Source organism: Phyllobates terribilis, unplaced genomic scaffold, assembly GCF_046119375.1.
Source record: "Phyllobates terribilis strain yellow unplaced genomic scaffold, ASM4611937v1 Scaffold_9__5_contigs__length_417890890, whole genome shotgun sequence".
In the NCBI taxonomy this organism is placed as follows: domain Eukaryota; kingdom Metazoa; phylum Chordata; class Amphibia; order Anura; family Dendrobatidae; genus Phyllobates; species Phyllobates terribilis.
This window is the reverse complement of record NW_027362769.1, coordinates 187,288,922-187,313,337: the sequence shown is the minus strand read 5'-3', so window position 1 is coordinate 187,313,337 and position 24,416 is coordinate 187,288,922. Positions and strand designations below refer to the sequence as shown.

Sequence of the window (24,416 nt, the reverse complement as noted above, 5' to 3'; positions counted from 1 at the left end):
CTCATACATAGCGCCCCCCGCCAGCCTCTCATACATAGCGCCCCCAGCCAGCCTCTCATACATAGCGCCCCCCCTCCAGCCTCATACATAGCGCCCCCCACCAGCCTCTCATACATAGCGCCCCCCACCAGCCTCTCATACATAGCGCCCCCCACCAGCCTCTCATACATAGTGCCCCCCACCAACCTCGCATACATAGCGTCCCCTGCCAGCCTCTCATACATAGCGCCCCCCGCCAGTCTCATACATAGCGCCCCCCCTCCAGCCTCATACATAGCGCCCCCCACCAGCCTCTCATACATAGCGCCCCCCGCCAGCCTCTCATACATAGCGCCCCCCGCCAGCCTCTCATACATAGCGCCCCCCGCCAGCCTCTCATACATAGCGCCCCCCACCAGCCTCTCATACATAGCGTCCCCCGCCAGCCTCTCATACATAGCGCCCCCCGCCAGCCTCTCATACATAGCGCCCCCCGCCAGCCTCTCATACATAGTGCTCCCCGCCAGCCTCTCATACATAGCGCCCCCCGCCAGCCTCTCATACATAGCCCCCCACCAGCCTCTCATACATAGCGTCCCCAGCCAGCCTCTCATACATAGCGCCCCCCGCCAGCCTCTCATATATAGCGCGCCCCACCAGCCTCTCATACATAGCGTCCCCAGCCAGCCTCTCATACATAGCGCCCCCCGCCAGCCTCTCATACATAGCGCCCCCCGCCAGCCTCTCATACATAGCGCCCCCCACCAGCCTCTCATACATAGCGCCCCCCACCAGCCTCTCATACATAGCGTCCCCCGCCAGCCTCTCATACATAGCGCCCCCCGCCAGCCTCTCATACATAGCGCCCCCCGCCAGCCTCTCATACACAGTGCTCCCCGCCAGCCTCTCATACATAGCGCCCCCCGCCAGCCTCTCATACATAGCCCCCCACCAGCCTCTCATACATAGCGTCCCCAGCCAGCCTCTCATACATAGCGCCCCCCGCCAGCCTCTCATACATAGCGCGCCCCACCAGCCTCTCATACATAGCGTCCCCAGCCAGCCTCTCATACATAGCGCCCCCCGCCAGCCTCTCATACATAGCGCCCCCCACCAGCCTCTCATACATAGCGCCCCCCACCAGCCTCTCATACATAGCGCCCCCCGCCAGCCTCTCATACATAGCGCCCCCCGCCAGCCTCTCATACATAGCGCCCCCAGCCAGCCTCTCATACATAGCGCCCCCCACCAGCCTCTCATACATAGCGTCCCCAGCCAGCCTCTCATACATAGCGCCCCCCGCCTGCCTCTCATACATAGCGCCCCCCGCCAGCCTCTCATACATAGCGCCCCCCGCCAGCCTCTCATACATAGCGCCCCCCGCCAGCCTCTCATACATAGCGCCCCCCGCCAGCCTCTCATACATAGCGCCCCCCGCCAGCCTCTCATACATAGCCCCCCGCCAGCCTCATACATAGCCCCCCCGCCAGCCTCATACATAGCGCCAGCCTCATACATAGCGCGCCCCGCCAGCCTCTCATACATAGCGCCCCCAGCCAGCCTCTCATACATAGCGCCCCCCCTCCAGCCTCATACATAGCGTCTCCCACCAGCCTCTCATACATAGCGCCCCCCACCAGCCTCTCATACATAGTGCCCCCCGCCAGCCTCTCATACATAGCGCCCCCCACCAGCCTCTCATACATAGCGTCCCCCGCCAGCCTCTCATACATAGAGCCCCCCACCAGTCTCATACATAGCGCCCCCCACCAGCCTCTCATACATAGCGCCCCCCCTCCAGTCTCATACATAGCGCCCTCCACCAGTCTCATACATAGCGCCCCCCCACCAGCCTCTCATACATAGCGCCCCCCACCAGCCTCTCATACATAGCGCCCCCCACCAGCCTGTCATACATAGCGTCCCCCACCAGCCTCTCATACATAGCGCCCCCCACCAGCCTCTCATACATAGCGTCCCCCGCCAGCCTCTCATACATAGAGCCCCCCACCAGTCTCATACATAGCGCCCCCCACCAGCCTCATACATAGCGCCCCCCACCAGCCTCATACATAGCGCCCCCCCGCCAGCCTCATACATAGCGCCCCCCCGCCAGCCTCATACATAGCGCCCCCCCTCCAGCCTCATACATAGCGCCCCCCACCAGCCTCATACATAGCGCCCCCCACCAGCCTCATACATAGCGCCCCCCCACCAGCCTCATACATAGCGCCCCCCCGCCAGCCTCATAAATAGCGCCCCCCCGCCAGCCTCATAAATAGCGCCCCCCCTCCAGCCTCATACATAGCGCCCCCCACCAGCTTCTCATACATAGCCCCCCACCAGCCTCATACATAGCGCCCCCCACCAGCCTCATACATAGCGCCCCCCCACCAGCCTCATACATAGCCCCCCGCCAGCCTCATACATAGCGCCCCCCGCCAGCCTCATACATAGCGCCCCCCGCCAGCCTCATACATAGCGCCCCCCCCTCCAGCCTCATACATAGCGCCCCCCACCAGCCTCATACATAGCGCCCCCCACCAGCCTCTCATACATAGCCCCCCACCAGCCTCTCATACATAGCGCCCCCCACCAGCCTCTCTTACATAGAGCCCCCCACCAGCCTCTCATACATAGAGCCCCCCACCAGCCTCTCATACATAGAGCCCCCCGCCAGCCTCTCATACATAGAGCCCCCCGCCAGCCTCTCATACATAGCGCCCCCCACCAGCCTCTTATACATAGAGCCCCCGCCAGCCTCATACATTGCGTCTCCGCTCCTGGAAAATCGTCATCGCTGGGAGTAAAACATGGCCGCTACCTCGTGTACGCGGCGCGGCGGAGGTTCCGTATATAGGCTGGGGGGCTAGGGTGGAGGATGGGGGCTGCACATCCAGGACTGGTGGATAGAGCTTTTGTTTTTTGACCATCAGCCAAAGGGTTAATTCTTAAAGGGATTTTCTAAACAACGTCCTTATTGATGGAGGGGCTCCGATTATGTGACCCATGGAGAAGCGGCGCCGCTCCTCCAGTCACTCCGAAAAGTTCTGTAACTTTTTGAAAGAGTTTGTTACATTTCTTCAATGTTTCTTCTGTCAGCGAATGGAAACGTTCTTCAGAAAGCTGAAAGCCCAGGACGCATATCCTGCACCGACACATTGTGACAACTGCAGCTGTGTGAGGCAGCCGCTTCCCCTGTATTAGAGCGCTGCTCTGGGGGCGGGCGGCCGATTTATTGAGGTCGGGTGATACTTTGTGCGGGGACTGTAAGGCTGAGGCGGCGCCGCTGATCTGTCCGTGGTTGACGCCGCTCGTCCAGTCAGGGGTCGTCCGCTTGTAGATAAGTTTGTGCACCCTGCTCTGGTGTAAAGTGATCGCACCGTCACCCTCCCCGGCGCGGTCACATGATCCAGGCGGTGAGTGACTTCGTGCAGTGTCTGCTGCAGGCGATCGCTGTCATGAAGCCTCAGAGCTGTCGCTCACCTGCTGAGCTTTGTGGTGCCCACGGTCGGCCGCCACATCGCGGTTATAAAGGCCAAGAAATCCTCCATTTTCTGCGCAGTCCTAGAGGCGTCCTTTGTTCTAGATCAGCAGCTCGTAAACTGCAATACAACGACGAAATACCGACTCGCCTGGTGTTATGCTCCAGTCACAGCCAGAGCTGCACTCTTAACTCTGCTGGTTGCTGCTTGGAATCCTTCAGCCTTTATCTGTTCGCGGCCGGTGATGATCGGAGCAGAATTACTTCTGGTGATTGCGGTTTTATTATCTCTCGGTTTCCAGGAACAGCATCGCTGCCTCCGCGGTCTGCGCCTTCAACCTCAGCGCCATCACTCAGGCCTTCAACGGCCCCTTCAGGTACCAGGAGAACCCGCGCTCCGCCTGGCTGCCGACACTCAACCCCATAGCCAACTTCCAGGTGAGCGCGGTGGGCGGAGCCTCCATGATACCGTCCAATCAGGCGTGATGTGCCCCCAAACGGCATGTATCTAAGCCATGTGTGATACTCTCTGCTGAGCCGTGTAGCTAATCCTGTGTAATACTCTCTGCTGAGCCGTGTATCTAATCCTGTGTGAAACTCTCTGCTGAGCTGTGTATCTAATCCCGCGTGTCTCGTAGTGCGGGATCCTGAATGATGACAGCCCCAATGAGAACCTGACGGAGCGCAGCCTGCAGGACGCTCAGCGCCTCTTCCTGATGAACGACGTGGTGCAGCCGGTGTCCGTGGACCCTCTGGTGACGCAGGACAGCGTGCGCTTCTCCAAGCTGGTGGTGGATATTGTGCAGGGGAAGGACACGCTGTATCACGTCATGTACATCGGGACCGGTACGTCGCTGCTGAGAGTCATAGCGGCTCATCAGATGGCAACGCAGGGTGAATCTATGTATGAGGAGCGCTGCAGATTACAGGCTGCCGTCAGATATATGGGTCTGGAGTGCTCCGGATTACAGGCTGCCGTCAGATATATGGGTCTGGAGTACTGTAGATTACAGGCTGCCGTCAGGTATATGGGTCCGGAGTGCTGTAGATTACAGGCTGCCATCAGGTATATGGGTCTGGAGTACTGTAGATTACAGGCTGCCGTCAGGTATATGGGTCTGGAGTGCTGCAGATTACAGGCTGCCATCAGGTATATGGGTCTGGAGTGCTGCAGATTACAGGCTGCCGTCAGGTATATGGGTCTGGAGTGCTGCAGATTACAGGCTGTGATCATGTATATGGGTCTGGAGTGCTGCAGATTACAGGCTGCCATCAGATATATGGGTCTGGAGTGCTGCAGATTACAGGCTGCCGTCAGGTATATGGGTCTGGAGTGTGCTGCAGATTATAGGCTGCCGTCAGGTATATGGGTCTGGAGTTTGCTGTAGATTACAGGCTGCCGTCAGGTATATATATCTGGAGTGCTGCAGATTACAAGCTGCCATCAGGTATATGGGTCTGGAGTGCTGCAGATTACAGGCTGCCATCAGGTATATGGGTCTGGAGTGCAGCAGATTACAGGCTGCCGTCAGGTATATGGGTCTGGAGGGCTGCCGATTGCAGGCTGCCGTCAGGTATATGGGTCTGGAGTACTGTAGATTACAGGCTGCCATCAGGTATATGGGTCTGGAGTGTTGCAGTTTACAGGCTGCTGTCAGGTATATGGGTCTGGAGTGCTGCAGATTACAGGCTGCCCTCAGGTATATATATCTGGAGTGCTGCAGATTACAGGCTGCCGTCAGGTATATGGGTCTGGAGTGCTGCAGATTACAGGCTGCTGTCAGGTATATGGGTCTGGAGTGTGCTGCAGATTATAGGCTGCCGTCAGGTATATGGGTCTGGAGTTTGCTGTAGATTACAGGCTGCCGTCAGGTATATATATCTGGAGTGCTGCAGATTACAAGCTGCCATCAGGTACATGGGTCTGGAGTGCAGCAGATTACAGGCTGCCGTCAGGTATATGGGTCTGGAGGGCTGCAGATTACAGGCTGCCGTCAGGTATATGGGTCTGGAGGGCTGCAGATTACAGGCTGCCGTCAGGTATATGGTTCTGGAGTACTGTAAATTACAGGCTGCCGTCAGATATATGGGTCTGGAGTGCTGCAGATTACAGGCTGCCCTCAGGTATATGGGTCTGGAGTACTGTAAATTACAGGCTGCCATCAGATATATGGGTCTGGAGTGCTCCGGATTACAGGCTGCCGTCAGATATATGGGTCTGGAGTACTGTAGATTACAGGCTGCCGTCAGTTATATGGGTCCGGAGTGCTGTAGATTACAGTCTGCCATCAGGTATATGAGTCTGGAGTACTGTAGATTACAGGCTGCCGTCAGGTATATGGGTCTGGAGTGCTGCAGATTACAGGCTGCCGTCAGGTATATGGGTCTGGAGTGCTGCAGATTACAGGCTGCCGTCAGGTATATGGGTCTGGAGTGCTGCAGATTACAGGCTGCTGTCAGGTATATGGGTCTGGAGTGCTGCAGATTACAGGCTGCCATCAGATATATGGGTCTGGAGTGCTGCAGATTACAGGCTGCCGTCAGATATATGGGTCTGGAGTGTGCTGCAGATTATAGGCTGCCGTCAGGTATATGGGTCTGGAGTTTGCTGTAGATTACAGGCTGCCGTCAGGTATATATATCTGGAGTGCTGCAGATTACAAGCTGCCATCAGGTACATGGGTCTGGAGTGCAGCAGATTACAGGCTGCCGTCAGGTATATGGGTCTGGAGTACTGTAGATTACAGGCTGCCATCAGGTATATGGGTCTGGAGTGTTGCAGTTTACAGGCTGCCGTCAGGTATATGGGTCTGGAGTGCTGCAGATTACAGGCTGCCCTCAGGTATATATATCTGGAGTGCTGCAGATTACAGGCTGCCGTCAGGTATATGGGTCTGGAGTGCTGCAGATTACAGGCTGCTGTCAGGTATATGGGTCTGGAGTGTGCTGCAGATTATAGGCTGCCGTCAGGTATATGGGTCTGGAGTTTGCTGTAGATTACAGGCTGCCGTCAGGTATATATATCTGGAGTGCTGCAGATTACAAGCTGCCATCAGGTACATGGGTCTGGAGTGCAGCAGATTACAGTCTGCCGTCAGGTATATGGGTCTGGAGGGCTGCAGATTACAGGCTGCCGTCAGGTATATGGGTCTGGAGTACTGTAGATTACAGGCTGCCATCAGGTATATGGGTCTGGAGTGTTGCAGATTACAGGCTGTGATCATGTATATGGGTCTGGAGTGTTGCAGTTTACAGGCTGCCGTCAGGTATATGGGTCTGGAGTGCTGCAGATTACAGGCTGCCCTCAGGTATATATATCTGGAGTGCTGCAGATTACAGGCTGCCGTCAGGTATATGGGTCTGGAGTGCTGCAGATTACAGGCTGCCGTCAGGTATATGGGTCTGGAGTGCTGCAGATTACAGGCTGCCGTCAGGTATATGGGTCTGGAGTGCTGCAGATTACAGGCTGCTGTCAGGTATATGGGTCTGGAGTGCTGCAGATTACAGGCTGCCATCAGATATATGGGTCTGGAGTGCTGCAGATTACAGGCTGCCGTCAGATATATGGGTCTGGAGTGTGCTGCAGATTATAGGCTGCCGTCAGGTATATGGGTCTGGAGTTTGCTGTAGATTACAGGCTGCCGTCAGGTATATATATCTGGAGTGCTGCAGATTACAAGCTGCCATCAGGTACATGGGTCTGGAGTGCAGCAGATTACAGGCTGCCGTCAGGTATATGGGTCTGGAGTACTGTAGATTACAGGCTGCCATCAGGTATATGGGTCTGGAGTGTTGCAGTTTACAGGCTGCCGTCAGGTATATGGGTCTGGAGTGCTGCAGATTACAGGCTGCCCTCAGGTATATATATCTGGAGTGCTGCAGATTACAGGCTGCCGTCAGGTATATGGGTCTGGAGTGCTGCAGATTACAGGCTGCTGTCAGGTATATGGGTCTGGAGTGTGCTGCAGATTATAGGCTGCCGTCAGGTATATGGGTCTGGAGTTTGCTGTAGATTACAGGCTGCCGTCAGGTATATATATCTGGAGTGCTGCAGATTACAAGCTGCCATCAGGTACATGGGTCTGGAGTGCAGCAGATTACAGTCTGCCGTCAGGTATATGGGTCTGGAGGGCTGCAGATTACAGGCTGCCGTCAGGTATATGGGTCTGGAGTACTGTAGATTACAGGCTGCCATCAGGTATATGGGTCTGGAGTGTTGCAGATTACAGGCTGTGATCATGTATATGGGTCTGGAGTGTTGCAGTTTACAGGCTGCCGTCAGGTATATGGGTCTGGAGTGCTGCAGATTACAGGCTGCCCTCAGGTATATATATCTGGAGTGCTGCAGATTACAGGCTGCCGTCAGGTATATGGGTCTGGAGTGCTGCAGATTACAGGCTGCCGTCAGGTATATGGGTCTGGAGTGCTGCCGATTACAGGCTGCCGTCAGGTATATGGGTCTGGAGTGCTGCAGATTACAGGCTGCCGTCAGGTATATGGGTCTGGAGTGCTGCAGATTGCAGGCTGCCGTCAGGTATATGGGTCTGGAGTGCTGCAGATTACAGGCTGCCGTTAGGTATATGGGTCTGGAGTACTGTAGATTACAGTCTGGCATCAGGTATATGGGTCTGGAGTGTTGCAGATTACAGGCTGCCATCAGGTATTTGGGTCTGGAGTGTTTCAGATTACAGGCTGCCGTCAGGTATATATATCTGGAGTGCTGCAGATTACAGGCTGCCGTCAGATATATGGGTCTGGAGTGCTGCAGATTACAGGCTGCCATCAGATATATGGGTCTGGAGTGCAGAAGATTAAAGGCTGCCATCAGATATATGGGTCTGAAGTGCAGAAGATTACAGGCTGCCGTCAGGTATATGGGTCTGGAGTGCTGTGGATTACAGGCTGCCATCAGATATATGGGTCTGGAGTGCTGCAGATTACAGGCTGCCGTTAGGTATATGGGTCTGGAGTACTGTAGATTACAGGCTGCCATCAGGTATATGGATCTGGAGTGTTGCAGATTACAGGCTGCCATCAGGTATATGGGTCTGGAGAGTTGCAGATTACAGGCTGCCGTCAGGTATATATATCTGGAGTGCTGCAGATTACAGGCTGCCATCAGGTATATGGGTCTGGAGTGCTGCAGATTACAGGCTGCTGTTAGGTATATGGGTCTGGAGTACTGTAGATTACTGGCTGCCATCAGGTATATGGGTCTGGAGTGTTGCAGATTACAGGCTGCCGTCAGGTATATGGGTCTGTAGTGCTGCAGATTACAGGCTGCCGTCAGATATATGGGTCTGGAGTGCTGCAGATTACAGGCTGCCGTCAGTGTATGGGTCTGGAGTGCTGCAGATTACAGGCTGCTGTCTGATATATGAGTCTGGAGTGCTGCAGATTACAGGCTGCCATCAGATATATAGGTCTGGAGTGTTGCGGATTACAGGCTGCCATCAGATATATGGGTCTGGAGTGCTGCGGATTACAGGCTGCCGTCAGATATATGGGTCTGGAGTGCAGCAGATTACAGGCTGCCGTCAGGTATATGGGTCTGGAGTGTTGCAGATTACAGTCTGCCGTCAGGTATATGGGTCTGGAGTGCTGCGGATTACAGGCTGCCATCAGATATATGGGTCTGGAGTGCAGCAGATTACAGGCTGCCGTCAGGTATATGGGTCTGGAGTGTTGCAGATTACAGTCTGCCGTCAGGTATATGGGTCTGGAGTGCTGCGGATTACAGGCTGCCATCAGATATATGGGTCTGGAGTGCTGTAGATTACAGGCTGCCGTCAGGTATATGGGTCCGGAGTGCTGCAGATTACAGGCTTCTGTAAGGTATATTGGTCTGGAGTGTGCTGTAGATCACAGGCTGCCGTCAGGTATATGGGTCTGGAGTGCTTTAAATTACAGGCTGCCGTCAGGTATATGGGTCTGGAGTTCTGCAGATTACAGGCTGCCGTCAGGTATATGGGTCTGGAGTGCTGTAGATTACACGCTATATGGGTCCGGAGTGCTGCAGATTACAGGCTGCCGTCAGGTATATGGGTCTGGAGTGCTGCCGATTACAGGCTGCCGTCAGGTATATGGGTCTGGAGTGCTGCAGATTACAGGCTGCCGTCAGGTATATGGGTCTGGAGTGCTGCAGATTGCAGGCTGCCGTCAGGTATATGGGTCTGGAGTGCTGCAGATTACAGGCTGCCGTTAGGTATATGGGTCTGGAGTACTGTAGATTACAGTCTGGCATCAGGTATATGGGTCTGGAGTGTTGCAGATTACAGGCTGCCATCAGGCATTTGGGTCTGGAGTGTTTCAGATTACAGGCTGCCGTCAGGTATATATATCTGGAGTGCTGCAGATTACAGGCTGCCGTCAGATATATGGGTCTGGAGTGCTGCAGATTACAGGCTGCCATCAGATATATGGGTCTGGAGTGCAGAAGATTAAAGGCTGCCATCAGATATATGGGTCTGAAGTGCAGAAGATTACAGGCTGCCGTCAGGTATATGGGTCTGGAGTGCTGTGGATTACAGGCTGCCATCAGATATATGGGTCTGGAGTGCTGCAGATTACAGGCTGCCGTTAGGTATATGGGTCTGGAGTACTGTAGATTACAGGCTGCCATCAGGTATATGGATCTGGAGTGTTGCAGATTACAGGCTGCCATCAGGTATATGGGTCTGGAGAGTTGCAGATTACAGGCTGCCGTCAGGTATATATATCTGGAGTGCTGCAGATTACAGGCTGCCATCAGGTATATGGGTCTGGAGTGCTGCAGATTACAGGCTGCTGTTAGGTATATGGGTCTGGAGTACTGTAGATTACTGGCTGCCATCAGGTATATGGGTCTGGAGTGTTGCAGATTACAGGCTGCCGTCAGGTATATGGGTCTGTAGTGCTGCAGATTACAGGCTGCCGTCAGATATATGGGTCTGGAGTGCTGCAGATTACAGGCTGCCGTCAGTGTATGGGTCTGGAGTGCTGCAGATTACAGGCTGCTGTCTGATATATGAGTCTGGAGTGCTGCAGATTACAGGCTGCCATCAGATATATAGGTCTGGAGTGTTGCGGATTACAGGCTGCCATCAGATATATGGGTCTGGAGTGCTGCGGATTACAGGCTGCCGTCAGATATATGGGTCTGGAGTGCAGCAGATTACAGGCTGCCGTCAGGTATATGGGTCTGGAGTGTTGCAGATTACAGTCTGCCGTCAGGTATATGGGTCTGGAGTGCTGCGGATTACAGGCTGCCATCAGATATATGGGTCTGGAGTGCAGCAGATTACAGGCTGCCGTCAGGTATATGGGTCTGGAGTGTTGCAGATTACAGTCTGCCGTCAGGTATATGGGTCTGGAGTGCTGCGGATTACAGGCTGCCATCAGATATATGGGTCTGGAGTGCTGTAGATTACAGGCTGCCGTCAGGTATATGGGTCCGGAGTGCTGCAGATTACAGGCTTCTGTAAGGTATATTGGTCTGGAGTGTGCTGTAGATCACAGGCTGCCGTCAGGTATATGGGTCTGGAGTGCTTTAAATTACAGGCTGCCGTCAGGTATATGGGTCTGGAGTTCTGCAGATTACAGGCTGCCGTCAGGTATATGGGTCTGGAGTGCTGTAGATTACACGCTATATGGGTCCGGAGTGCTGTAGATTACAGGCTGCCATCAGGTATATGGGTCTGGAGTTCTGCAGATTACAGGCTGCCGTCAGGTATATGGGTCTGGAGTGTTGCAGATTACAGGCTGCCGTCAGGTATATGGGTTTGGAGTGCTGTAGATTATAGGCTGCCGTCAAGTATATGGGTCTGGAGTGTGTTGTAGATTACAGGCTGCCGTCAGGTATATGGGTCTGGAGTGCTGTAGATTATAGGCTGCCGTCAGGTATATGGGTCTGGAATGCTGCAGATTACAGGCTGCCGTCAGGTATATGGGTCTGGAGTGCTGCAGATTATAGGCTGCCGTCAAGTATATGGGTCTGTAGTGTGCTGTAGATTACAGGCTGCCGTCAGGTATATGGGTCTGGAGTGCTGCAGATTTCAGGCTGCCGTCAGGTATATGGGTCTGGAGTGCTGCAGATTACATCCTGCTGTCAAGTATATGGGTCTGGAGCATTGCAGATTATAGGCTACCGTCAAGTATATGGGTCTGAAGTGTGCTGTAGATTACAGGCTGCCATCAGGTATATGGGTCTGGAGTGCTGCAGATTTCAGGCTGCCGTCAGGTATATGGGTCTGGAGTGCTGCAGATTTCAGGCTGCCGTCAGGTATATGGGTCTGGAGTGCTGCAGATTTCAGGCTGCCGTCAGGTATATGGGTCTGGAGTGCTGCAGATTACAGGCTGCTGTCAGGTATATGGCTCTGGAGCATTGCTGATTACAGGCTGCGGTCAGGTATATGGGTCTGGAGTGCTGCAGATTACAGGCTGCGGTCAGGTATATGGGTCTGGAGTGCTGCAGATTACAGGCTGCCGTCAGGTATATGGGTCTGGAGGGCTGCAGATAACAGGCTGCCGTCAGGTATATGGGTCTGGAGTGCTGTAGATTACAGGCTGCCATCAGGTATATGGGTCCGGAGTGCTGTAGATTACAGGCTGCCGTCAGGTTTGTGGGTCCGGAGTGCTGCAGATTACAGGCTACTGTCTTATTTCTGGGTTTTTTTTGGCTTCTGTTGATTTGTTGAGCGTCTCCCATTTGCTCTGCAGAACGCGGCACCATCCTCAAGGCGCTGTCCACCGCCAATCGCAGCCTGCGGAGCTGTTACCTGGAGGAGATGCACATCCTGCCGAGCGGCCAGCAGCAGCCGATCCTCAGCCTGCAGATCCTGCACAGCAACCGCTCACTATTCGTGGGACTGAACAATGGCGTCCTGAAGGTTCCCCTGGAGCGATGCTCCATGTACCGGGCTGAGGGGTAAGTGACGGGATGAAAGTGTCTGCTGGGGGTAGTAGTGTCTGCTGGGGGCAGTAGTGTCTGCTGGGGGTAGTAGTGTCTGCTGGGAGCAGTAGTGTCTGCTGGGGGCAGTAGTGTCTGCTGGGAGTAGTAGTATCTACTGAGGGTAGTAGTGTCTGCTGGGGGCAGTAGTGTCTGCTTGGCTCAGTAGTGTCTGCTGGGAGTAGTAGTATCTACTGGGGGTAGTAGTGTCTGCTGGGGGCAGTAGTGTCTGCTGAGAGTAGTAGTATGTACTGGGGGTAGTAGTGTCTGCTTGGCTCAGTAGTGTCTGCTGGGAGTAGTAGTATCTACTGGGGGTAGTAGTGTCTGCTGGGGGCAGTAGTGTCTGCTTGGCTCAGTAGTGTCTGCTGGGATTAGTAGTATCTACTGGGGGTAGTAGTGTCTGCTGGGGCAGTAGTGTCTGCTGAGCGTAGTAGTATCTACTGGGGGTAGTAGTGTCTGCTTGGCTCAGTAGTGTCTGCTGGGAGTAGTAGTATCTACTGGGGGTAGTAGTGTCTGCTGGGGGCAGTAGTGTCTGCTGAGAGTAGTAGTATGTACTGGGGGTAGTAGTGTCTGCTTGGCTCAGTAGTGTCTGCTGGGAGTAGTAGTATCTACTGGGGGTAGTAGTGTCTGCTGGGGGCAGTAGTGTCTGCTGGGAGTAGTAGTATCTACTGGGGGTAGTAGTGTCTGCTTGGCTCAGTAGTGTCTGCTGGGAGTAGTAGTATCTACTGGGGGTAGTAGTGTCTGCTGGGGGCAGTAGTGTCTGCTGGGGGTAGTAGTGTCTGCTGGGGGTACTAGTGTCTGCTGGGGGCAGTAGTGTCTGCTGGGGGTAGTAGTGTCTGCTGGGATTAGTAGTATCTACTGGGGGTAGTAGTGTCTGCTGGGGGCAGTAGTGTCTGCTGAGCGTAGTAGTATCTACTGGGGTAGTAGTGTCTGCTTGGCTCAGTAGTGTCTGCTGGGAGTAGTAGTATCTACTGGGGGTAGTAGTGTCTGCTGGGGGCAGTAGTGTCTGCTGGGGGTAGTAGTGTCTGCTGGGGGTACTAGTGTCTGCTGGGGGTAGTAGTGTCTGCTGGGGGCTGTAGTGGCTCCTGGGGGCTGTAGTGTCTGCTGGGGGTAGTAGTGTCTGCTGGGGGCAGTAGTGTCTGCTGGGGGTAGTAGTGTCTGCTGGGGGCAGTAGTGTCTGCTGGGGGTAGTAGTGTGAGTGATAATCTGTTTCTCTTTCTGCCCCGCTTGGTAACTATGTAGCCATTGCTGATCGTTTGGTTGGCGCCTGGGCTGGTTGTGCTGCCCCCCATGGGCACAGCGGAGTAGCGTTGGTTGTATCTACATGAGGCGGTACACAGCAGGCTCACCCTGTATTTGCCTGGTTTGCGGGGGTTCGCTGCTCCATTACATCAGTCTCATGGTAGCGGTCAGGTTGCGGTGTGTGTTACCTCCTCGCTGCTCCGCAGATGAATCCTCCATTGTCCTCTCAGATTCCTGAGAATTTTATCACCTTTTCTGCAATGATCGCCATTCATCTGTGGAGCCGATTGTGCCGTTGCCAAGTCCGAGACGGCCGCTCCGCAGCGACTGACAGAGAAGGACCCTCCGTGCAGAGCGCTGTGTACACCCCAGCCATGGTACAATGACCCTGGCACCTGTGCCCGCTCTGCACCCCGGCCCTGGTACAATGACCCTGGCACCTGTGCCCGCTCTGCACCCCGGCCCTGGTACAATGACCTTGGCTCCTGTGCCCGCTCTGCACCCCTGCCCTGGTACAATGACCCTGGCTCCTGTGCCCGCTTTACACCCCGGCCCTGGTACAATGACCTTGGCTCCTGTGCCCGCTCTGCACCCCGGCCCTGGTACAATGACTCTGGCACCTGTGCCCGCTCTGCATCCCGGCCCTGGTATAATGACTCTGGCACCTGTGCCCGCTCTGCACCCCTGCCCTGGTACAATGACTCTGGCACCTGTGCCTGCTCTTCACCCTGGCCCTGGTACAATGACCTTGGCTCCTGTGCCCGCTCTACACCCCGGCCCTAGTACAATGACCTTGGCTCCTGTGCCCGCTCTGCACCCCGGCCCTGGTACAATGACTCTGGCACCTGTGCCCGCTCTGCATCCCGGCCCTGGTATAATGACTCTGGCACCTGTGCCTGCTCTTCACACTGGCCCTGGTACAATGACCTTGGCTCCTGTGCCCGCTCTGCACCCCGACCCTGGTACAATGACTCTGGCACCTGTGCCCGCTCTGCATCCCGGCCCTGGTATAATGACTCTGGCACCTGTGCCCGCTCTGCACCCCTGCCCTGGTACAATGACTCTGGCACCTGTGTCTGCTCTTCACCCTGGCCCTGGTACAATGACCCTGGCACCTGTGCCCGCTCTGCACCCCGGCCCTGGTACAATGACTCTGGCACCTGTGCCCGCTCTGCATCCCGGCCCTGGTATAATGACTCTGGCACCTGTGCCCGCTCTGCACCCCTGCCCTGGTACAATGACTCTGGCACCTGTGTCTGCTCTTCACCCTGGCCCTGGTACAATGACCCTGGCAACTGTGCCCGCTCTGCAGCCCGGCCCTGGTATAATGACTCTGGCACCTGTGCCCGCTCTGCACCCCTGCCCTGGTATAATGACTCTGGCACCTGTGCCCGCTCTGCACCCCTGCCCTGGTATAATGACTCTGGCACCTGTGCCCGCTCTGCACCCCTGCCCTGGTATAATGACTCTGGCACCTGTGCCCGCACTGCACCCCTGCCCTGGTATAATGACTCTGGCACCTGTGCCCGCTCTGCATCCCGGCCCTGGTATAATGACTCTGGCACCTGTGCCTGCTCTTCACCCTGGCCCTGGTACAATGACCTTGGCTCCTGTGCCCGCTCTGCACCCCGGCCCTGGTACAATGACTCTGGCACCTGTGCCCGCTCTGCACCCCGGCCCTGGTACAATGACTCTGGCACCTGTGCCCGCTCTGCATCCCGGCCCTGGTATAATGACTCTGGCACCTGTGCCCGCTCTGCACCCCTGCCCTGGTACAATGACTCTGGCACCTGTGTCTGCTCTTCACCCTGGCCCTGGTACAATGACCCTGGCAACTGTGCCCGCTCTGCAGCCCGGCCCTGGTATAATGACTCTGGCAACTGTGCCCGCTCTGCAGCCCGGCCCTGGTATAATGACTCTGGCAACTGTGCCCGCTCTGCAGCCCGGCCCTGGTATAATGACTCTGGCACCTGTGCCCGCTCTTCACCCCGGCCCTGGTACAATGACCTCCCACTCACTGTGCAGCCTCTTCAGTCGTCCCATCCCTCCGCCCTGGAATATGTGGGGGCCCGCGCTGCCCTCCTGGCATTGGGGCGGGCTGGGGGCCAGGAGGGGCGGACCGGGGGCCAGGAGTGGCGGGCCAGGAGGAGTGGGCCGGAGGTCAGGAGGGGCGGGCCAGGAGGAGTGGGCCGGGGGTCAGGAGGGGCGGGCCGGGGGTCAGAAGGACTGCCAGAGTCCTGCAGGTGCCAGTGTAACACAATCACATTATTAAAGTCCATTCCGTCAGATAAAAGATTGTCAGCTCTGACGTCCAGCATTGAACTTAGCGTCATCTCCTCCTGGTACTTATTGTGCCCATTGCTCTCTGTTATCAGCCATTTCAGGCCGGAGAGAAGATGACTGTAGTGTAGGAACCCCCCGCCCTCCTGAGCGGAGAGCAGAGTGACCGCCAGCAGCAACGGGGTGAGTGATGCCGCGTGGTCGGTGCCCGCTGTACCCGCAGTCGCCTCCTCTCAGTGCAGCCGCACTCAGTGACCGGGCTCGTTACTCATCATTGCTGCACACAATGTCCCCATTATCGGGGGCTGCTCTGCGGCGTCACCGGGATCCGGATTTAACTGGTAGATTTTTATTTTCTTTTTTGCATTTATAAATATGTAAATATTCTGTATAAATCTCTGACTGCGCAGCGAAGTATTGTGGTAGACATAGGGGGATCTGATGCTTCTTCTCTGCCAGATCCGGTGCCCGGCGCTGTTCTGCGTGATGGGGGTCATTGTGCCGCCTTGTAGTGTGATTTGTAAGGGCGCTGTCCCAGCTGATGCCGCTGCTCTCGGGCTGGCTCTGGGGCCGGCTCCGCTGCTCTCGGGCTGACTCCGCTGACCTTGCTCTCGGGCCGGCGCTGCGGCTCTGGGGCCGGCTCCGCTGCTCTCGGGCTGACTCCGCTGACCTTGATCTCGGGCTGACTCCGCTGACCTTGCTCTCGGCCCGGCGCTGCTGCTCTGGGGCCGGCTCCGCTGCTTTCGGGCTGACTCCGCTGACCTTGCTCTCGGGCCGGCGCCGCTGCTCTCGGGCTGGTGCCGCTGCTCTCGGGCTGACTCCGCTGACCTTGCTCTCGGGTTGACTCCGCTGACCTTGCTCTCGGGCCGACTCCGCTGACCTTGCTCTCGGGCCGGCGCTGCTGCTCTCGGGCTGACTCCGCTGACCTTGCTCTCGGGCCGGCGCTGCTGCTCTCGGGCTGACTCCGCTGACCTTGCTCTCGGGCCGGCGCCGCTGCTCTCGGGCTGACTCCGCTGACCTTGCTCTCGGGCCAGCGCCGCTGCTCTCGGGCTGACTCCGCTGACCTTGCTCTCGGGCCGGCGCCGCTGCTCTCGGGCCGGCGCTGCTGCTCTCGGGCTGACTCCGCTGACCTTGCTCTCGGGCCGGCGCTGCTGCTCTCGGGCTGACTCCGCTGACCTTGCTCTCGGGCCGGCGCTGCTGCTCTCGGGCTGACTCCGCTGACCTTGCTCTCGGGCCGGCGCCGCTGCTCTCGGGCTGACTCCGCTGACCTTGCTCTCGGCATTGTCTTTATATCGCCATCACTTGTGCTTGTAAACGTTTAGCGGCGGATATAAAGCGGCCGCCCCCTGGTTTATGATGTTTTGGCGTTTCCATCCGTCCTGGCACTTTGGGCCGCGCAGCAGGGAGACGGCGCAGCCTGATTTACGGGCGCAGGTTTGTGGAGAAGTCGCCGTCTCTGGATGATTTTCTCTCGTGTCGTTAAAGTGATAAAATGGCCTCTTCTGCGAGAAACACTTTATGCATCAGTCCATCACCGGCACTCGTCACGGGTGAGGGGGCGCTGGTGAGGTTGGCACAGGACCGGAGAGCGACGCTCCACTGGAGAGTGACTACATTCTGCTTTATTGTGCCGCCTGGTCTGCGCTGCATATTACCGAGACGCCGGAGGATTAACACATTCCTGCCACTAACAATCCTGATACAGAACGGAGCTGGGGAACCAGGGAGGCGGAGCGCCGACAACGAGGGCCGGGAACCAAGGAGGCAGAGCGCCGGCCACGGGGGCAGGGAACCATGGAGGCAGAGCACCGGCCACGGGGGCCGGGAATCAAGGAGGCAGAGCGCCGGCCACGGGGTCGGGAACCAGGGAGACGGAGCGCCGGCCATGGGGGCCGGGAATCAAGGAGGAAGAGCGCCGGCCACGGGGGCCGGGAACCAGGGAGGCAGAGCGCCGGCCACGGGGGCAGGGAACCATGGAGGCAGAGCGCCGGCCACGGGGGCCGGGAACCATGGAGGCAGAGCGCCGGCCACGGGGGCCTGGAACCATGGAGGCAGAGCGCCGGCCACGGGGGCCTGGAACCATGGAGGCAGAGCGCCGGCCACGGGGGCCGGAAACCATAGAGGCAGATCGCCGGCCACGGCCGGGACCCATGGAGGCAGAGCGCCGGCCATGGGGGCCGGGAACCAAGGAGGCAGAGCGCCAGCCACGGGGGGCAGGGAACCAAGGAGGCAGAGCGCCAGCCACGGGGGGCAGGGAACCATAGAGGCAGAGCACCGGCCACGGGGGCTGGATACCAAGGATGCAGAGCGCCGGCCACGGGGGGCCGGGAACCATAGAGGCAGAGCGCCGGCCACGAGGGTCGGGAACCATGGAGGCAGAGTGCCGGCCACAGGGGCCGGAAACCTAGGAGGCAGAGCACCAGCCACGGGGGGCAGGGAACCATGGAGGCAGAGCGCCGGCCACGGGGGCCTGGAACCATGGAGGCAGAGTGCCGGCCATGGGGGCCGGGAACCAAGGAGGCAGAGCGCCAGCCACGGGGGGCAGGGAACCAAGGAGGCAGAGCGCCAGCCACGGGGGGCAGGGAACCATAGAGGCAGAGCACCGGCCACGGGGGCTGGATACCAAGGATGCAGAGCGCCGGCCACGGGGGGCCGGGAACCATAGAGACAGAGCGCCGGCCACGAGGGTCGGGAACCATGGAGGCAGAGTGCCGGCCACAGGGGCCGGAAACCTAGGAGGCAGAGCACCAGCCACGGGGGGCAGGGAACCATGGAGGCAGAGCGCCGGCCCCAGGGGCCGGGAACCAAGGAGGCAGATCGCCGGCCACAGGGGGCCAGGAACCCTGGAGGCAGAGCGCCGGCCACGGGAGGCCGGGCACCATGGAGGCAGAGCGCTTGCCACGGGGGAGCGGGAACCATGGAGGCAGAGCGCCGGCCACGGGGGCCGGGAACCATGGATGCAGAGCGCCGGCCACAGTGGGCCGGGAACCATGAAGGCAGAGCGCCGACCACGGGGGCCGGGAAGAGGGGCCGGGACAACATAGCATCACCGCAAACATGGCTGACATTGGTCACTGTTACCGCTACATCCACTGCACACAGCAACCGCCGAGAAGAGAAAGGCTGCACACTGCAACCGCAGAGGAGAAAGAGGCTGCACACAGTGTCCGCAGGGAAGAAAGAGGCTGCACACAGTGTCCGCAGGGAAGAAAGAGGCTGCACACAGTGACCGCAGAGAAGAAAAATACTGCGCACAATGACTGTACGGAAAAAAGAGGCTGCGCACACTGTCTGCACAGGAGGAAGAGACTGCACACACTGACTCTGTATAAGGCGTCAGGGACTGTTTCTTTTGGCTCCAGATCCACATACATTAATGGATTTGACAGTCGGGAATGGGTTAAATCCTATATTTTGCTCCTTTGTGTCATTAGATGAAGGATGTGATTTTTCGTGTCTTTTCTTCCAGTTTTTCGCAGAGCGGGGGTCTCAGGTCATCGGACAGTGATGGTCCTAGCAATTGTAATAAGTGGCGCGTGCGGAGCAGCGATTGGCTGCAGCTTGTGCCGCCTGACGCCTCTCGAGTCCTCATTGTGTTATTACGGCTCATGATGACTTCGAGAGGCGAAAATCCATTTCTCGCCCTGCGAGACCTCGCTGTCCCCAGATAACGATCTTTGTCAAGTGCTGAATCTTGATTAATGAGATCCTTCCATTGCTGACAGGGGTGAGAGGGCAGGGGCACTGTGTCAGGCACTGGGCAGGGCACCGCGTCAAGCACCGGGCAGTGCACTGCGTCAGGCACCGGGCAGGGGCGCCGTGTCAGGCACCGGGCAGGGCACCGCGTCAGGCATCGGGCAGGGCACCGCGTCAGGCACCGGGCAGGGCAACGCTACAGGCATCGGGCAGGGCACCGCGTCAGGCTCCGGGCAGGGCACCGCGTCAGGCACCGGGCAGGGCAACGCTACAGGCATCGGGCAGGGCACCGCGTCAGGCTCCGGGCAGGGCACCGCGTCAGGCACCGGGCCGGGCAACGTGTCAGGCACCAGACTGGTCACTGCGTAAGGCACCGGGCAGTGCACCGCATCAGGTACCGGGTTGGTCACCGCGTCAGGCACCGAGCAGGGGTATCAGGCTGGTCTGTAATATCTCCAGCCTTCCAGGGAGCCGGCATTAAGCAGCTTCACAGCAGCGCTCACGTCTACACATCATTCCTCATTTCTACAGGTGCAATTTCTGCGAGGAGCAAAAATCCATTGTGAAGCTGTAAAAGGGGGTGCGGTGCCGAGGGGCTGCGTCTAATACTCTGATCTTGTCTTCCTTTCATCTTATTCTCTAGTCACCTCCAAAGCTGCATAAAAAAATCATAGCTGCAGTAGCAGACACATTGTGTGTACAGGAGTGGCGCTGTCTCTGGAGGAGAGCAGGCGGGCAGCCCTTTAACCCTTCTCGTTCTCGCGTACCGGCTCCCTGTGCTGTTCGTCAGTGTTCCTATGTGCCACCCACACGTGAACTCCTGCCCTCGCCCCTTGGCACACGGTGTAGTATAATTTACCCATCACTGGCGCTGGATGACATTGGCAGCGATGCCGGCGAGCGAGTGCAGGAATGGACCTGGCTGGGACCCATCGTGTTGGGATTTTGTTACCATGGAGAAACCCGCCTGGGAACATGAGGTGGTCCGCGGCTGCCAGGTACACTGACCACACATACCAGCCTGGATGCCCGGCTGCAGACACGCGGCATGGAGACAAAACCTGTTACGTTGTTACAAAGAGAGATCCGTGCAATGTACGGGGTCCGCACGTTATATGCAGAAGGGATTCTTCCCCCCGGCGCTCGGCACTGAAAATCACCGGGAATCCTATTCTGCTGATTTATGATTTTTATATGGAGTTACTGAACTGTGCAAAAGTCATAGGCAGGTGCAGAGACAATGCTCCAAAGTAAGAAGCTTCCAGACATAGAAGGGTTAATAGATTATTTCTATCAATTTACAAAATACAAAGTGACTGAAGAAAAGAGAAATGTAAATACCATCAGTATGTGGTGACCACCCGTCACCTCCATCATCAGTATCTAGTGACCGCTCGTCACCTCCATCATCAGTATCTGGTGACCACCCGTCACCTCCATCATCAGTATCTGGTGACCACCCGTCACCTCCATCATCAGTATCTAGTGACCGCTCGTCACCTCCATCATCAGTATCTGGTGACCACCCGTCACCTCCATCATCAGTATCTGGTGACCGCCCATCACCTCCATCATCAGTATCTGGTGACCGCCCGTCACCTCCATCATCAGTATCTGGTGACCACCCGTCTCCTCCATCATCAGTATCTGGTGACCACCCGTCACCTCCATCATCAGTATCTAGTGACCGCCCGTCACCTCCATCATCAGTATCTGGTGACCGCCCGTCACCTCCATCATCAGTATCTGGTGACCGCCCATCACCTCCATCATCAGTGTCTGGTGACCGCCCGTCACCTCCATCATCAGTATCTGGTGACCGCCCATCACCTCCATCATCAGTGTCTGGTGACCGCCCGTCACCTCCATCATCAGTGTCTGGTGACCACCCGTCACCTCCATCATCAGTATCTGGTGACCGCCCATCACCTCCATCATCAGTATCTAGTGACCGCCCGTCGCCTCCATCATCAGTGTCTGGTGACCGCCCGTCACCTCCATCATCAGTGTCTGGTGACCGCCCGTCACCTCCATCATCAGTGTCTGGTGACCGCCCGTCGCCTCCATCATCAGTGTCTGGTGACTGCCCGTCACCTCCATCATCAGTGTCTGGTGACCGCCCGTCGCCTCCATCATCAGTGTCTGGTGACCGCCCATCGCCTCCATCATCAGTGTCTGGTGACCACCCGTCACCTCCATCATCAGTGTCTGGTGACCGCCCGTCGCCTCCATCATCAGTGTCTGGTGACCGCCCGTCGCCTCCATCATCAGTGTCTGGTGACCGCCCGTCGCCTCCATCATCAGTGTCTGGGACCGCCCGTCTCCTCCATCATCAGTGTCTAGTGACCCCCCGTCGCCTCCACCATCAGTATCTGGTGACCGCTCGTCTCCTCCATCATCAGTATCTGGTGACCGCCCGTCCCCTCCATCATCAGTATCTGGTGACCGCCCATCACCTCCATCATCAGTCTCTGGTGACCGCCCGTCTCCTCCATCATCAGTATCTGGTGACCGCCCATCACCTCCATCATCAGTATCTGGTGACCGCCCGTCACCTCCATCATCAGTATCTGGTGACCGCCCGTCTCCTCCATCATCAGTATCTGGTGACTGCACGTCTCCTCCATCATCAGTCTCTGGTGACCACCCGTCACCTCCATCATCAGTATCTGGTGACTGCACGTCTGCTCCATCATCAGTCTCTGGTGACCACCCGTCACCTCCATCATCAGTATCTGGTGACCGCCTGTCGCCTCCCTTCTTCTCGTCACTTGTACACTGGTTATGGAGGATCTCGGCAGGATCTTGTGCCAGACATCTTGGAGCACTGCCCCCAGATCTCCTGTATATGAGGATCGTGCGGATCCTTCTGTCTCCTCATGTGATCCCCGACAGACGGGATGATGGGAGATCAGGGATCTGTGGGGCCGGATCATCACTCCAGGACTCCTCATTCTTAATGACATTGGCCTGATGTTGGGGGTTGTTGTCCGGCTGCAGAATAGAATTGGAGCTGATCAGACGCCTCCTGATGGTCACTGGTTGTAATTGTCACTGTGAAGCACCATTATTTGAGCACGGTATGGCGGCATTATTAGTGCATTGCATGTATAGTGGTATTTCTGTACTGTGGTGTTACGGTTCGTACACAGTATGGAGGTATTATTTCTGCACTGTTTGGTGGTATTATTTGGACTTGGAGCATTTTATTAGTTTAACCGTCGCTTGTTGTAGGCATTGCATGGTGATTTTATTTTGCACAGTATGGCAGCACTAACAGCTTAATTTTTCTGAGTTTTCTCGGTTTCTCAGCCCTATGCAGAGTTTTTCCTGGGGGTCTCCGTCGGTCCCAGGGGTCTCCGTCGGCCCCGGTCAGGTCGGATACTTGGCTGTATCTTGCTTTCCTTCCTAGATGGATACGTCTTCCCCATCTGCCCCAGTGTTGGTCTTCGTCCTCCTCGCTGTAGCTCGGCTTTCATGGATCCGTCTCTCCCCGAGTATCAGTGATGAGCAGCAGGATCGCTCCAGACTCTGCTGTAATTAGCGCGTTCATCTCCCCGGCGACTCCTCTGTCTGTTACTCTTCTCGTTGCGGTAATTGGAGTCTACAGGTCGCCGTCTCCTCTGATTTCTTCTTCAAAGCCGCTGTAGACCCCACTCCTGGCAGGACTCGTTATATGTTCTCCGTAATAACCTGGAGCTTCACTGATCTCCTGCAGGGAAACGTCTGCAGCCATCGATGGAAATACAGGGCCGGAGGGTATGTTATAGATGGATCGGGTGGGATGGGAATGCTATCGATGGGTGGGGTGGGGATGTTATCGATGGGTGGGGTGGGGATGTTATGGATCGGGTGGGATGGGCATGTTATCGAATGATTGGATGGGGTGGGGATGTTATCGATGGGTGGGGTGGGGATGTTATGGATGGATCGGGTGGGGTGGGGATGTTATCAATAGGTGGGGTGGGATGGGGATGTTATCGATGGGTGGGGATGTTATCGATGGGTGGGGTGGGGATGTTATCGATGGGTGGGATGGGGATGTTATGGATGGATTGGGTGGGGATGTTATGGATGGATCTGGTGGGGTGGGGATGTTATCGATGGATCGGGTGGCATAGGGATGTTATTGATGGGTGGGGTGGGGATGTTATGGATGGATCGGGTGGGATGGGGATGTTATCGATGGGTGGGATGGGGATGTTATTGATTGGTGGGGTGGGGATGTTATGGATGGATCGGGTGGGGTGGGGATGTGATGGATCGGGTGGGGTGGGGATGTTATGGATGGCTCGGGTGGGGTGGGGATGTTATCGATGGATCGGGTGGCATAGGGATGTTATTGATGGGTGGGGTGGGGATGTTATGGATGGATCGGGTATGATGGGGATGTTATCGATGGATTGGGTGGGGTGGGGATGTTATCGATGGGTGGGATGGGGATGTTATTGATTGGTGGGGTGGGGATGTTATGGATGGATCGGGTGGGGTGGGGATGTTATGGATGGCTCGGGTGGGGTGGGGATGTTATTGATAGGTGGTGTTATGATCTGCAGCAAGTACTAAGGAAAGATAGGGGAAAGCTGTCCCTACAGTAAGACTAAGCTGAATCCCTACGATGTAGCGGGCTGCCTGTTCCTAGCGAACAGACCCGCCTAGTCCTCGGCTAGTCTGAACGAAGACCTATAGTGTAAGGGGAGGGGTCCCTAAAAGAACTAAGGACTGGGACAAAAATGGGACTCCTCCTAAACAGAGAAGTTGTTGCAGAACTTAAAAAGACAAACTGACAAAAAGGTACTAGAGGTCCCA

General features: G+C 56.7%; 1 protein-coding gene across 3 annotated transcripts in view; it reads left to right on the top strand.

Annotated features, from left to right (window-relative positions):
* SEMA5B (semaphorin 5B) overlaps nucleotides 1–24,416 on the top strand; it is a 398,541-nt gene that overhangs the window by 246,817 nt on the left and 127,308 nt on the right. For all 3 annotated transcript variants that reach the window (XM_073647519.1, XM_073647520.1, XM_073647521.1), the window contains 3 exons: nucleotides 3,766–3,901; nucleotides 4,102–4,309; nucleotides 12,161–12,368. In XM_073647519.1, the coding sequence (XP_073503620.1) occupies nucleotides 3,766–3,901; nucleotides 4,102–4,309; nucleotides 12,161–12,368 (552 nt within the window). The remainder of the gene's footprint in view (nucleotides 1–3,765; nucleotides 3,902–4,101; nucleotides 4,310–12,160; nucleotides 12,369–24,416) is intronic.